Source organism: Marmota marmota, unplaced genomic scaffold, assembly GCF_001458135.2.
Source record: "Marmota marmota marmota unplaced genomic scaffold, marMar, whole genome shotgun sequence".
NCBI lineage: Eukaryota > Metazoa > Chordata > Mammalia > Rodentia > Sciuridae > Marmota > Marmota marmota.
In genome coordinates this window covers 9,316,564-9,330,211 of record NW_026000051.1, presented here as the reverse complement: position 1 = coordinate 9,330,211, position 13,648 = coordinate 9,316,564, and the positions used below count along the sequence as shown (strand labels likewise).

At 50.1% G+C, this 13,648-nt stretch overlaps 1 protein-coding gene across 11 annotated transcripts in view; it reads left to right on the top strand.

Annotated features, from left to right (window-relative positions):
- Positions 1–8,071, top strand: part of LOC107152123 (DAB2 interacting protein) — a 187,655-nt gene extending 179,584 nt beyond the window's left edge. For 10 of the 11 annotated variants that reach the window (XM_048813149.1, XM_048813151.1, XM_048813152.1 and 7 more), the window contains 2 exons: positions 4,042–4,129; positions 4,921–8,071. In XM_048813149.1, the coding sequence (XP_048669106.1) occupies positions 4,042–4,129; positions 4,921–5,088 (256 nt within the window). In that variant the 3' untranslated portion in view covers positions 5,089–8,071. The remainder of the gene's footprint in view (positions 1–4,041; positions 4,130–4,920) is intronic. The other variant, XM_015497641.2, reaches the window with a different exon arrangement.
- The last annotated feature ends 5,577 nt before the right edge of the window (positions 8,072–13,648 follow it).

Genomic DNA, 13,648 nt, shown 5'->3' with positions numbered 1-13,648 from the left:
AACATTTTCACCCTGCCCACCTCCGCCTCTTTATACCTGTTCTCTGAGGTTTCTGCTCTAAATGCAATGGCTTACTTAACACGTGTATCTCTCCTAAATTATGCTGGTTAATCTCCTCCCTATTGTAAATGTCAGCGAGGTCAGTTTGGTTGATAGTGTTGTTTGGGTCTTCTGTATTCTTCTTGCTTTTTCTATCCACTTGTTTACTGCTGTTCTGCCAGTCCATGAGAAAAAGATTTTGAGGTGGCCAATCATAATTCATATAGTTCTTCTTTCCTTTCTATTGCTTTTGCTTTATTTACACTGAAATTCTATTCTTAGGTGCCTGTACTTTGAGCATTATGAACTATTGATAAACTGACCTCATTTTCATTATAAAATCACGTCTTTATCTTTCATGATATGTCTCGCTCTGAAACTTGGGTTGTCAAATATAGCCACACCAACTTTCTTTTGATTTGTGCCCTTTCATTATCTTTGTACCTTCAGCCAATTGTCTTAGATCATTTAAGCCACTACAACAGAATACCTTAGACTGGGTAATTCATAAACAACAGAAGTTTTTTGCTCATGGTTCTGAAGGCTGGCATGTTCAAAATCAAGGTACAGCAGATTTAGTGTCTGGCGAGGGCCCTCCTTTGCAGATAGTGCCTTGTGGGTATATCCTTACATGGCAGAAAGGTAAACAAGCTCCCTCTGGCTTCTTTAGGGCACTGATCCCGTTCATGAGGACAGAGACCTCTTGACTTAATCACTCCCAGACGCTCCACCTATTAATGCCATCACCCTGGAGGTTAGCTTTCATCCTGTGAATTTGGGAGAAAACAGATGTTTAGACCATCACACCATCTATGTGTATAAATTACTTTATTGTTGGGTCTTCTTTTTTTTGCTGTTTAATTAGAGTGTTGAGACGTTTACATTTAATGTAATCATTAGCATGATTTTGTTTGTCTTGCTATTTGTTTCCTATTTGTAGCCTTTCTTACCTTTTTTCGGCCTTCTTTTGAATGGTGGATTTTTTAATAATTCTGTTTTGTCTCCATTGTTGGCTTATTGGCTCTACCTCCCTACTGCTCTGGGCCCGGGGTGGCAAGCCTTCTCTAAAGGACAGTTCATTGTTTTGTGTGGTCTCACTGCAACTTTTCCACTCTGCTGTTGTGGCCGCCTGTTTCAGTGGTATGGGCTGTTAACAGCAACAGACTTTGGGCCCAGTTGCGCCCCCTCCCTTAGACTCTAATGACAGGGACTTTATCATCATCTTTGTTTCTCTATATTTATGTGCCTTTTCTCTGGCTAGTTCTAGGATAGTATTCTTGGGCTGGGGTAACTCCACAGTAGAGCACTTGCCTGATATACACAAGGCCCTGGGTTCCACCCTTAGCACCTCAGGAAAAAAAATGTTTTTTCTTTATCGCTTTTGGACAGCAGTTTGTTATAAGAAGACTTGGTCTGGCTTCCTTCGTTTCTTGGGCTTATTATGCTGTGGATTTGCAGATGTAGGGTCCTACTTCCCCCACCTTATCTGGGGCTCCCGTCACTCAGAGGTTGAGCCGCTTTGTATCATCCTTCATTGCACTGATGCTCTATTGTCTGTGTGTATTTTTTCTTAAATAATTTCTACATTGTCCAGTTTGCTACTTATTTCTTTTTAGTGTCAAATCTGCTGTTAACTTTATCTAATAATTTTTATTTTACTTATTTTGGATGTGGGTCCTGGGGATTGAACCCAAGGGCGCTTAAACCTGAGCCACATCCCAAGTCTTTTTTATTTTTTATTTTGAGACAGTCTCACTAAGTTGCTTAGGACCTTACTAAAGTTCATGAGGCTGACCTGAATTCCTGGTCCTCTTGTCTTAGCCTCCTAAGCCTCTGGATGACAGGTGTGTACCACCACACCTGGAAATAATCTTTACTTCTGATACTGTATTTTTCACCTCTAGAATCTGATTTTTATCTTGACATCCTTATACTTCTATTTTTTTGACTATGTAGGATATATGTAAAATAGTTGTTTTGATGTCCTTGCCTACTAATTCTGTCATCTGTGACATGTGAGTCTTTTTACTAATTTTTCTCCTGGTTATGGGTTTTATTTTATTTATGGGAAAATAAAACCCATAACCAGGAGAAAAATTAGTAAAAAATTTTTGTTTGAACGCCAGACATTGTGGATTTGATAGTTCGGTGCTACATGTTTTGTGTTTCTTCTGGGTGACTGGGAAGCAGCTTTACCCTTCCAGGGTTCACTTTCAAGCTTTGCAAGAGTGGGTATTGCTACTAGGCCTGCTTTGGCCCTGTCATTGAGGCAGTTTCCTTTTGGGGATCCCTGTCAGGGTCTCTTCCTCTTCTAGCAGGTAGCAGTACCGGCTGTTCCTGAGATTGATTTGTATAGTTCTTTCCAGTAGCTCTTGCCTAGAACTTTTCTCACATGCATGCTGCCCCCAGTATTCATGATTCATCTAAAGACCCAAGGGACCCCTCGGGAAACCTGTGCAGTTGTCTCTGCACAGTACTCTGCACACTAGAAAACCTGTCTTCACCTTTTCTGAACTTCCTATGTGTCCTCAGCCTAGCGAGGCTGCAGCTTCCCCTTCTCTGTCGCAGTCTGAGCAGGGGTCGCCTCCTTGGCTCACCTTCTCTTGGGAATCATATGCTGGTGCCTGTTTGGTGTCTGAAAACCTTGGTTTCAGATATTGTGCTCAGTTTTCTTGTTTGTTTGCTTCTTTTTTTTTTTTTTTTTTAAGAGAGAGGGAGAGAGGGGGAGAGAGGGAGAGAGGGGGAGAGAATTTTTAACATTTATTTTTTAGTTATCGGCGGACACAACATCTTTGTTTGTATGTGGTGCTGAGGATCGAACCCGGGCCGCACGCATGCCAGGCGAGCGCGCCACTGCTTGAGCCACATCCCCAGCCCTTGTTTGCTTCTTTTTAAGGCAGGGTTATAAATCCAATGCTCTTCTAATATAATTTCCCTTAATCGATACCACCTAACACCCCCACCCCGTACACACAAGCTCTTCTCAGTGTCCTGCCTCCCTGGAGAGGCATCTGCCTTGGCACAGCCTGGTCAACACTCCTAACAATGGTCCTTCGGTCCTCAGCAGCCATGTGGGGCACCTGCCTCAGCACCGCTGATCCCTTGGGCTCCACCAAGAGTGGACTAGCTGGGCTGGAGGAATTGTGAGGGTGGGTGGAGATGGAAGTGTGGCCTTGGGAGTAGGTGGCTGCTCTGAGAAGCATGTGGAGCAAGCCAGAGCTCATGGAACTCCGTTTCCTGGGGCACGCAGGACAGGGGTCTGCAGAGCAGTGGCCAGAGATAGGCAGAGGCCACAGGGGCTTGGAAGGCAGCAGTGACTGGTATCAATGGCACCTAGACTGGAGTGAGTTGAGGCCAGGGGCTCTGGGAAAGATAGACGGGCCAGAGCATTTCAGAGGGTTCTTCTCCTCATCTTCTCCATGTGCTCCCTCCAAGCCCGTCCTTCAGGGGCCTGAGGTACAGTTGCTGTCCTGGTCAGGTAGCTGCTCCCTGCACTGCATCCCATGGACCCCAGTTTCCCACAGTGCCAGTGTGGGGTGTAGTTGCTCTACTGCACACGGCTTCCCATTCATTTTCATACCGCAAGTGCCTAGCACAGCAGCACACGACCTCGGTGAATGGGGGGTGGAGAATGTTCCAGAGCCTTTCAGACCCTTCATCTTCCCCCTGCACCATGAGTCCTGTGGTGTAGCACCAAATGCCTTGCTCTGAGAGTTATGAAGATCCAACCCTGTCCCACCACCTACCTACCTTGGTTCCTAGAAGAACATCAAGAAAGGGACGCCCCCAGGGCCTTCTGGGGATTTGAGAGGAAGGAACAGCCGGACATGGCAGCCACTGGGGGGGCCTCTGCTCCAGCAAGTGTGGGTGGCAAGTCTGTGGCCCAAGGAGGGACTCCTAATGTATGGTCTCCACCCCATGCAGGTGTGGTGGGCTTTCCCACAAAGCCTTACCCTTTCCTGCTCCCTCCAGTGCCAATCTGACTGTCCCTGTGTCTCCCAGGTTGATGTCAGTGGAGGAGGAGTTGAAGAAGGACCATGCAGAGATGCAAGCAGCTGTAGACTCCAAACAGAAGATCATTGATGCACAGGTGGGGAGCTTTGGCCCTTTGGTTAGCCACAGGTGATAGAGGACTTGGCGTGAGGAGCGGGTTACTTGGTTTCTCCAAAATCCTCAGTCTACTTTGGCAGAAGCTGAGGATCTCTGCTCTGAGAAGCCTGTGGTCTCTTTGGGCCACAAACTCAGTAGCACAAGCTGGGGTGGAGGGGGGTGCTCCCTGCTTGCTGGAGCACTTTGTGGGTATACCCTTCACCAGGGAAGGTGCTGACTAAAGAGTGGACGCTACTGGAAGGGCTAGAGGCAGGGAGTTGACGGCTGGCTGGGCAGAGGAAGCACTGGGTCTCGTGTTTCAATGCAGTTTGGAAGCCACAGCTTTAGAGAGGAGACTTGAAGGGGACACCGGCTTCAGTCCCTAACTCATGACTGCACACCTCCCTCGGTTGCCCAGCAGTAGGCCAGGTCTTGTTCAGATTATAAACTGCAAAGATGAGGAGCTGTAACCTCTGTGGGTGTCCATGTGCACATGAGTGAGATGCCTGCCCATGAAGCCTCAGGTGGCCATACACACCACTGTGAGAGCCGCTCAGGTTTAAGAAATAGGCACTGAGAGCTCAGTCCATGGTGGACAGAGCCATCGCCCCATTGTGCCAGCTGCTCTGAAGCCTGGTACATGACCTGTGCTCTGCCTGTGGCACCCCGGCCCTCCCTGCCTGCCCAGTCAGCTCTTCTAGGTACCCCTGGCCCCAGGGCACTTCACAGGGGCATGCTTCTCCCTGTGGCCTGAGCTCATCTTGGGTCCCCTAATGCCCTCCCTGCCCGCAGGAGAAGCGCATCGCCTCACTGGACGCTGCCAACGCCCGCCTCATGAGCGCGCTGACCCAGCTGAAAGAGAGGTACAGCATGCAAGCCCGTAACGGCATCTCCCCCACCAACCCCACCAAATTGCAGATTACTGAGAACGGCGAGTTCAGAAACAGCAGCAATTGTTAACCTGCCCGAGGAGGGAGGAACCTACCTAAGGAGAGGGGGACTATGGTGGCCCAGGGCAGGGTCTCGGCCGGGGAGGCGCCCCCACAGTTGCAGCCCCAGTGCGGGTGGCAGGAGGCCGAGGCGCCCCCTCCCCTTGCCCGCTGTGCAGGAGGCGGCCGCAGAGGGAGCGCGAGAGACTGCTGCAGCGCGAGGTGGGCCACCAGCCGTGCCCCTCCTCTTCCGCCAAGGAGCGTGTCTGGGTGCAGGCAGAAGAGACTGCACGTGGGGGAGTGGGGACAGGGCTGCCAAACACATGTCTGTTGGTTACTGAATTTGATGTGTGTCACCTTCTCCTCCTTGACCCGGCCAAGTGCATGTACCCCACCTCACCAGGGAGGGAGCTGCTGGAGAGGGGGCAGTTAAGGGCCAGGGGCCACTCCTGTGGCTTCCTCTAGCCTGCTGGGGGCCCAGAACTCTGGCGGCCAGGCCTCTGCCTTGTGGGGCCCGGAAATTGATGGGCTGGTTGGCAGGCAGAGAGATGTGGGGGAGGTCACCAAGGCAGGGGTTCCGTTTCCCCTGCCTGTCTCTGCCCCACTTGCCACTGCATGCGGCCCATCGGGGACCCTGCCTGGCTGTGAGGAACTGAGGATTCACTCCCACCTGCCCCTGTCCCAGACTTGCACCATCACCTTTTCTTTTGTCACGTTGCCAAGTAGACCTGTGAGGATCATGGCTTTTTCTTTGGGGCCTTTATGCCCGTGGGGAGGATCCAGAGCCTTCTACACTTGCCACATGGGCCTGGGCTATTGCTCTGGGACACCCAGAAGCCAAAGAGCTGGGCAGAGCTGCCCAGTGGCACTGTGCATTGCAGCTGCCTTCTCCAGGGCCCAGTGCTTCCTGGCACAGTGGCCCTGAGGGGAGTGGCCAGCTGGTACTGCCCCTGAAAAGGTGATCTTTCCTCTGATGGTTTAAAAGAAGAAATTCTAACCCTGCAGGCCCTGAGAAGGTGGATAACTGTGATTTTTTTTCCTTTCACAGTATGCATTAGAAACAAAAGCCCGCTTGCTCGCTTGCTGGAACACAGGGGCCTTTTAAATTGAGCGTGCGCACTGCATGGGAAATAGCGGCCCTGGAGGATGTTAGCCTTGCTCCCTCTCAAGACAGCAGCAGCCTGCACCGGGCCCGGCGCAGCCGCCCTCCTCACCCCTCCCGGCCCCAGCCAAGGACCCGGGCGCTGCAGACAGGGGAGGGGCACTCTCACAGCTGGGGCTGGCTTCCCTCAACTCCAGGCTGTTCTGTAGCATATCTGCCCCTCCCCCCTTTGCGGAACATAGATGGGCAGGAGCTGGGGTCTCTTGGCCCCATCTGTTCCCAGGCCCTACAGATTCCAAGCCCTGGCCCTGGGTCACCTAGGCCAGGAGCTGGGGCCTTGGCCCATGGCAGCAGAGCCAGGGCTGGGCGAGCTGCAGGAGCCGCCACCTCTGTCTCTGGGGCTGGAAAGTGCCACAGAGTCTCCCAGGAAGGGCAGAAGTGCTGGAGGGGTGGCCAGAGCCACGCTGCACCCCTTCCTGGGCCCATGGGCAGGTGACAGCGGCTGCACTCGGGAGGGAGAGTTAGGCTAGAGACATGCTGATGGAGAGGGCTGCACTGCCAAGGGCCAGAGACCTCAGGAAGGAAGGAGGTGGGGCTGAGGTCCTGCTGCCACCCCTTCCTGCCCCCATTCCTGTCCACAACTCTGCACCTGTGCATTTCAGACCAGGGTGGCCACACAGGCAGGGCCTGGCTCCAGGTGTGTCCTCCTCTGGCCAGTGTCATCTTCACTGCCAGGGAGCCCTGCTCTCCTCCCCTACCCACCCCACCCCTCCCGCAGATGCCTCGTAGCGTGACCTCGAACTGAGCACCTCTTAGCAATACAGGGAGGTCCCCAGGGCCTGGAGAGGAGGGTGCGGGGGCCAGCTGCTGTGGCCGGTGCTGGCTACCCTTGGAGGGGGTTGTGAGCTCTCAGGCCGAGAGCCTTACTTACCTAGTGCAAAAACTGTAAAAGTGTACAGACTCTTCACAGATTTTTATCTTAATTGCAAGTCTGACGATTTTTGTAAATGTTCTTGGTGTTTGACTGTAATGTAACTATTTCACCCAAGGTTGTACATAGTCCTTTAGTCCTGGTGCTGCGAGGGCTGCCGGGACTGCTGCTCTCCTGATGGTTTGTATTGTATTTTGTGATCTAGAGAGAAGTGCTGGGCAGGACAGAGCGCTTTGGGATCCAGGGGTTTCTGTCTTTTCCCTCCTTCTGGCATTTACTTGTGGCTTTGCGGCGTGCTGTCTGGGTGGCGGTTGATGGGGACACGGGCCCTGATGGGTCCAGTAAAGAGGACTCCTACCTGAGGCCACAGGAAACTTGTGTTCCCAGGGCTGGGCCCTGCCCGCAGCCCGGGCTAGGGTTGCCAGAGGTCCCTGAGGAAAGGATGGTCCCTGCTCAGGGGAGACAAAGTCCCCAGATTGCTAGAAAAGGCTGCCCCTCCCCTGCCAACAGAGAAACCTGACATTTTTTTTTGCTCAACTCATATGTTCAGGGTGAAGGAAACTGCCAAACTTCCTATAAATGAAGACTTTTTCTGACCGCCTGGAAGGGGGGGGGGGGTCCAGGGCCAGAGCTCCACACACACCCCCTCCCCCAGAGCACCTGTCCTGAGGGACACTGTTCCCTCACACCTGTCCGTCTGCAGGAGCCAGACCGTCCAGGGAAACAGCCCCTCTTTTCTACACACGCGGCCATAAAGCCGCCCCCCACCCCCCACCGTGTCCTAGTTCCCCCCTTTTGTAAGTATGTGAAAAGGAAAAAATGCAAATGTTGGAGTTTGGCTGGAGCTCCTCCTTCCAGCCATGACTTTTAACCATGTAATAATGTACAGAGAAAGTTGTTGGTGTTCTAAGACTCTGTGTGGCTGTGCAATTTCTGTACATTTGCAATTAGAAATATTAAAGATTTATTTAGCTATTTTAATCCTGACTCGCCTCTCCATTTATCTGTGTCTTGGGTGATTTTATAGGAATGAGCCAAGTCTTGGGCTGCTGCTGCACTTGAAAGGGGCTCACGCTTGGTCCACTCTGGTGGGGCCGGGGCCTGCCTCACAACCCCTGAATCCTGCAGTCTCCAGCCTGGCAGTGCTCACTGGGTGACCTGGACTTGCCCCTCCTCCTCCAGGGTGGAGTCTCTGAAGACTCACGAAGACCCTCCCCAGACCCCTTGTGCTTGGCAGTGGGGGGTCTGTGGATTCCCCTACCTCCAAGGAGATAGAATGGCCACTACACATTCCCTGCAGCAGACCCCAGCTTCTGCCAGGCTCTGCATGAAATGACTTGCCATCCATCAAATCTAGCTCTAGGAAAGAGGGGATCAGGGAACACAAGAGGTTGACCCAGGGTCACCAGCAAGGCATGGCTGAGCTGGACTAAATATTCCCAAGGTTTCAACACCCACAAAAGCCAACGCAGTCTCTCCCAAGCCAGACCCACCTGCAGGGTGGAACCAGCTTCCCTCATTTGGAATAAACCAGCCCCTGAGCCCCTTCAGCTGCACCTGTGGCACAGGAGACCCTTGCAGCCCTGGGCCCTGCCCACTCGCAGCAGCTCAAGGTCCCATCTTTCAGTGTGTTGTAACCCCCTAGGGTGAAGGCATGGAGAATCCCGCTGTAGGAGGGCAAGGCCAAGCCCAATCCAAACCATCAAAACCTGGACAGACGCAACTGAGGCTCTGCCAGGGCAGGGATATGTCTAGTCCGTTGCCTGCGTAGGTCCTCTGACTCCACCTGGGGACTGCCCCTGCCCCTTTACTCCAGCCAGCAGCTCCAGCCTAGGACAGCATTGTCTAAGTAGATCTGCCCCCAAGGGCCAGCCACCATGCCTTGTCCTCTGTCAAGTCCGCCTCCCCTTACAGCAGTCCCTGTCCACAGATGATTCTGTCATGTCCCCTGGCCTTCCCCACCAAGATCAGGCCCTGTGTCCCTCCTCAGCCCCTCAGCAACAGGGTTCAAGCACATCAGTCCTGGGTCGACCCAGTGGCCACACTCTAGGTGGCTGAGTGCTGCAGGAGAAAGTAAGAACCACGTTCCAGTTCACGCTGTGCTCCCAGGGACGCCTGGTTGGCCCCGGCCAGCCATCTAATTCTGAGAGCCAGGCCTCCTGTCCCTCGACGCCCTCACCTTCCCAGGCCCATCACCACCCAGCTAAGCCAGCCCTCCCTCTGCAGCCACAGGCCCGAAGGCCCTCTGTGCCCTCCCAAGGCAGCCCTGGCCATCCCCACAGCCCTGCCTCCTGCTGGCTCTTTGGCTGGTGGACCTTCAGTCTCTGCGCCTGGCCCACAGCTTTCCAGAGTGCCTGGTCAGCTCTCAGCTCTTTTTGTCTCTCTTACCTCATCTGAGCCTGTCAGAGTGTCCTGCCCACAGGGACCTGATGTCTTATCTCCATCTCCCACTCGTCCCCAGCCCTTGAAAGCCTAACTCGCCTCCCACATCCACCCCCCACTGCCAAGCCCATGGACCCCTCAGTGTACCTGTACTGCTGTCCCCAGTCCAGGTGACCAGGGACTGGCATCCCTTTGCTGGGGTGATGCCATCCAAATAGCAATGACTAGGACAAAGAGAAATCACTTGCTGTTGATAGAAGGCATTTACACCAAAGATACAAGGGCTGGGAGAAGAAGAAGAAGAAAAGAAATAAATCAAAACAAAAAAGACTTCTGGAAACCCAAAGAAAAAGACAAGAAACAATCGCTTGAGAATATCACCACCAGTGTGAGGTTATTACACATCAAGGAAGCAAAAAATAAGAACCTAGAGGCTTTTGATAATAAGGTTCAGTAAGCAGGAGTACAGCAAGCCCTTGCCCTAACACACTTTCCTTCTGATGACAACATGGACCATCACCCAAGTTGACTATAGCCAATTGCCCAGAGAACAAGTTCAGGCCACAGCCTGGGCCCTGAGGCAGTGAAACTAGAGGTTGGAGGTAAACAAAATTTAAAAGCCAACACCACCAGGAAGTTAAAAAAAAAAAAAATCAAGTTAGTAGAATTAAAAGAAATGAGTCTTCTCACTGAACAGAGTATATTGGCTACATGCATTTATCTCTTTTCCTTCCCCCAAACCTCACTGTACTGATTGGAAAGAAGTAAAAGGGTTATAACCTGGAAGGACAAAATGACTGTGGGAGGAGATAAGAGAATTGGGAAACTATGGTTAGAGGGTAGCTGATGAAGGAATGCGATTAAATCCCTCCAGAAACTGAAGGAGCCGAGGAGCCCCAGAGGCTCAGGGAGTGGGAGCCCCATCCCACACATCACGGGCCAGTCAGGGCATCAGGCTGAAACTGGGACCATCCCGTCCCGAACCGCTGCTCTGTCCAACCAGGAGACTAGCACTCCCATGTCTGCTGGGAAGGGGCTGGCCATTTGTTCCCTGGAGAAACTGAAACAGGTGTGTTCTGGACTTGGGAACATCAAATGAGGCAGGGGGCAAGTGAGCCTCTGCCCCCAGGGCTGCCCCCTTTCCTCTCCCCACAGTCCCTTTGCTGTTCCCCAAGCCTCTCAAGCCAGGTGCCTATCCCCCAGGCAGCTGACTGGAAAGTTCTTTGGAAAAATTAGCATCCCAGAGATTTCCAGATGCTTCCTCAATGAAAAGCCTGAGTCACTGTTCCAGTATCCCAGACTGGCGACCATCCGCTAATGCTGCCTGTGCATGCACACGTGTACGTAGATGCCCCAAAGAGTGCATAAACCGAGGGCCTCCGACAGTTGAAGAAAACATTACCACATGAGAGGGATTTATTCAAGTCAACCAACCCGAGAAAGGAAGCATATATTGTGGAGAAGACACACAGAAACTTAAAGGACAACAACAAAAACTTGTAATATCTTCGGACAGAGCAAACAAGAACAGGATGCGATGAAAAGAAACAAGACCAAGAAAGCATTCCTTTTCTATTATTTATAAAAATAAAATATCCAATAGAAAAGACAGAATACAAAGTGGATACATTCTTCCAGAAACAGATTAAAATACACAAACGAAAAAAGGAGAGTGGGCCAGGGGGCAGAATCTAGAGGCTCAGCACAGTCTGTCCAACAGCCAACTACTAGGAATTCCTGAAAGAGGAAAGAGAAAAAGGCAGGCATAAAATTATCAAAGGAACAAAATTCAGGTTGAAAGAACCCAGCACAATAGATGAAAAAAGACCAGCTCCAAGGCACCAGACTGGGAAACTTCCAAATATGGCCAGAGCTGTGCTGACCCCTGGTGGATGACCTTAGCTAGGAGGTCAGAGAAAGGAAGGGGGGGCTGAGGACATGGTTTGGGACCAGGGGGTGTTGTAGCCTCCTGGCCCCAGAAAGTGCAGGGGACTGAACTGAAGTTCCTGAGAATCCCTGGTGAGTCTCTGTGCGAGATGCTGGTAAGAAATCATGAAGTCAGGATTGTGCTTCTCTGTGGCTCTGGTCAAAAGCACGTAATGTACTGCAGGGCAGTCAAGCCACAGCCGATGGGGTGTGCATCTTGACCTGACAAAACCTACAGTTAGGGTGGAACTGCACAGAGCCTGGGTTTTTAATCTACAGTCAATGGCAAGTGAAGTGAAGATCCGTTCCCCTATGAAGCCATAGCCCTTGGGTGGGCCTCTTCAATAACCCTCCAGTGGGACACTGGAATGACCTGCTGCCTGCTTTTAGCCCTAAATCCAAGTTTTGGATGATTTTTCGTAATACCCCTTGATAATACACCACTGTCACAAAGCCTGAAGCCTTAGTGACCTCGTAGGAAAGAGTGACTGAATCAGGTCCACTACAGATGACATGCAGACCCAGTGATGGGAATCAACTGGGAGGAATGGGGACTGGGGCAAACTAAAGAGCATATGCCCTTTCTAAAGGCAGCAGGGGACTGTTGCCCGGGTTTACATATCATGCATTCTCTGTTGACTCCTATATTTCTATTCCCAGCACCACTGTCCACAGGCTAAGTACCCACTTGGAATTGCCACTTGGATATTTCACAGGCATCAAATCTGACATGTATGAAACAGAACTCTTGACTGATATGACCCCAGGCTTGTTCCTCTTCTCATTTTCCAATCTCCCAAACACCATTTCACCAGCCTCCCATTTGCTCAAGCCAAGGGCTAAAAGTGACTTCTGGTTTCTCGTGCTTTAAAAAGGATGTACAGATTTGGAATGATGTTCATGTTACACTGTGGGTGAAAAGCAAGCAGTCAATCAGTGTGCCCTCATTTCTTTAAGGAAAAATAAATAAATTTCATTGCATGCAATAAATTGCACAGAACAACTGTGTGGAGGGAAATACATCACGCTGTTAATGGCGGTTTCTTCTGGGGAGTGGGACGCAGCAGGATGGGGAAGGAGGACTTGCACTTTCTACTTTAGATTCTTATGTGTGTTTGAATATTTTACAACCAGTTTTTATTTCTTGTTTTAATATGGAGCCATTTAAAGATAAATAAAACATATCCATATAATGAAACACCATGCAGCCTACTATGAAATTTGTAGAAGAATAATAAATGGCATTGAGGTATGTTAATAATATATTAGGTGTAAAAGCTGATAACAGAATCAAATGTCCAGGAGGGTGCTAGTTTAGTTTTAAAACTATATTTGAAAAAAAAAAAAACAGGTCTGGATTAGGAGACTGCAGAGTATTAGGTAAGAGCTTGGGTTTGGATATGAGGGAGACCTGGGCTTGAGTTTTAATGGCTGTTGATTAGCATTAGATCTTAGGTAAATTTGGAAGGGCCTCTCAGCCTGTTTTCTCCACTGTAAAATGGAGATAACAGCGTCTCTATTACAGGAGATATTCCGCAAGGATTCACTGAAATTTTGTTTTCACTCCTCCACTTACCACGGTTACTGACACATAAATAAATAAATGTTACCTGCTAAGAGAGTAATAATAATTCTGCAATAAAATCTTAAAGGAAATAATTGCTATTATTAAGGGTCTATACTAAAGTGTTAACAAAACATTAACCTAGGGATAACGAGTGAACGGATGGCTCTTATTTCTCTCTCCTTACCTGTTTCTAAGTTTTTTCCCCTTAACATACTTTTGCTTTCGTAATAAAAACTCATTTTTAAAAAAAGATTATCTAGTTTTAGGGATGTAGCTTAGTGGTAGAGGACTTGCCTAGGCCTGGGTTTGACCCCCAGCACTGCAAACAACAACAAAATTCAACAAAATAGGCAGCATCATCCTTAAAAGCAAAGCACACGAGGCACTTTTTTTTTTGAATCTTGACAGTTAACTTTATTAGACTTGTTGTTTTCTTACATGTCATTATTTCTTTTTTGTTTATTTTAATTAGTTATACATGACAGTAGAATACATTTTGACATATCGTACATAAATGGAGTGTAACTTCTCATTCTTCTGGTTGTACATGTTGTAGAGTTACACCCGTCATGTAATCATATATGTACATAGGATAATAATGTCCGGATCATTTTACTATCCTTCCTACGCCATACCCCCTCCTCTCTCTTCACTCCCCTCTGTCTAATCAGAAGTACCTCTAT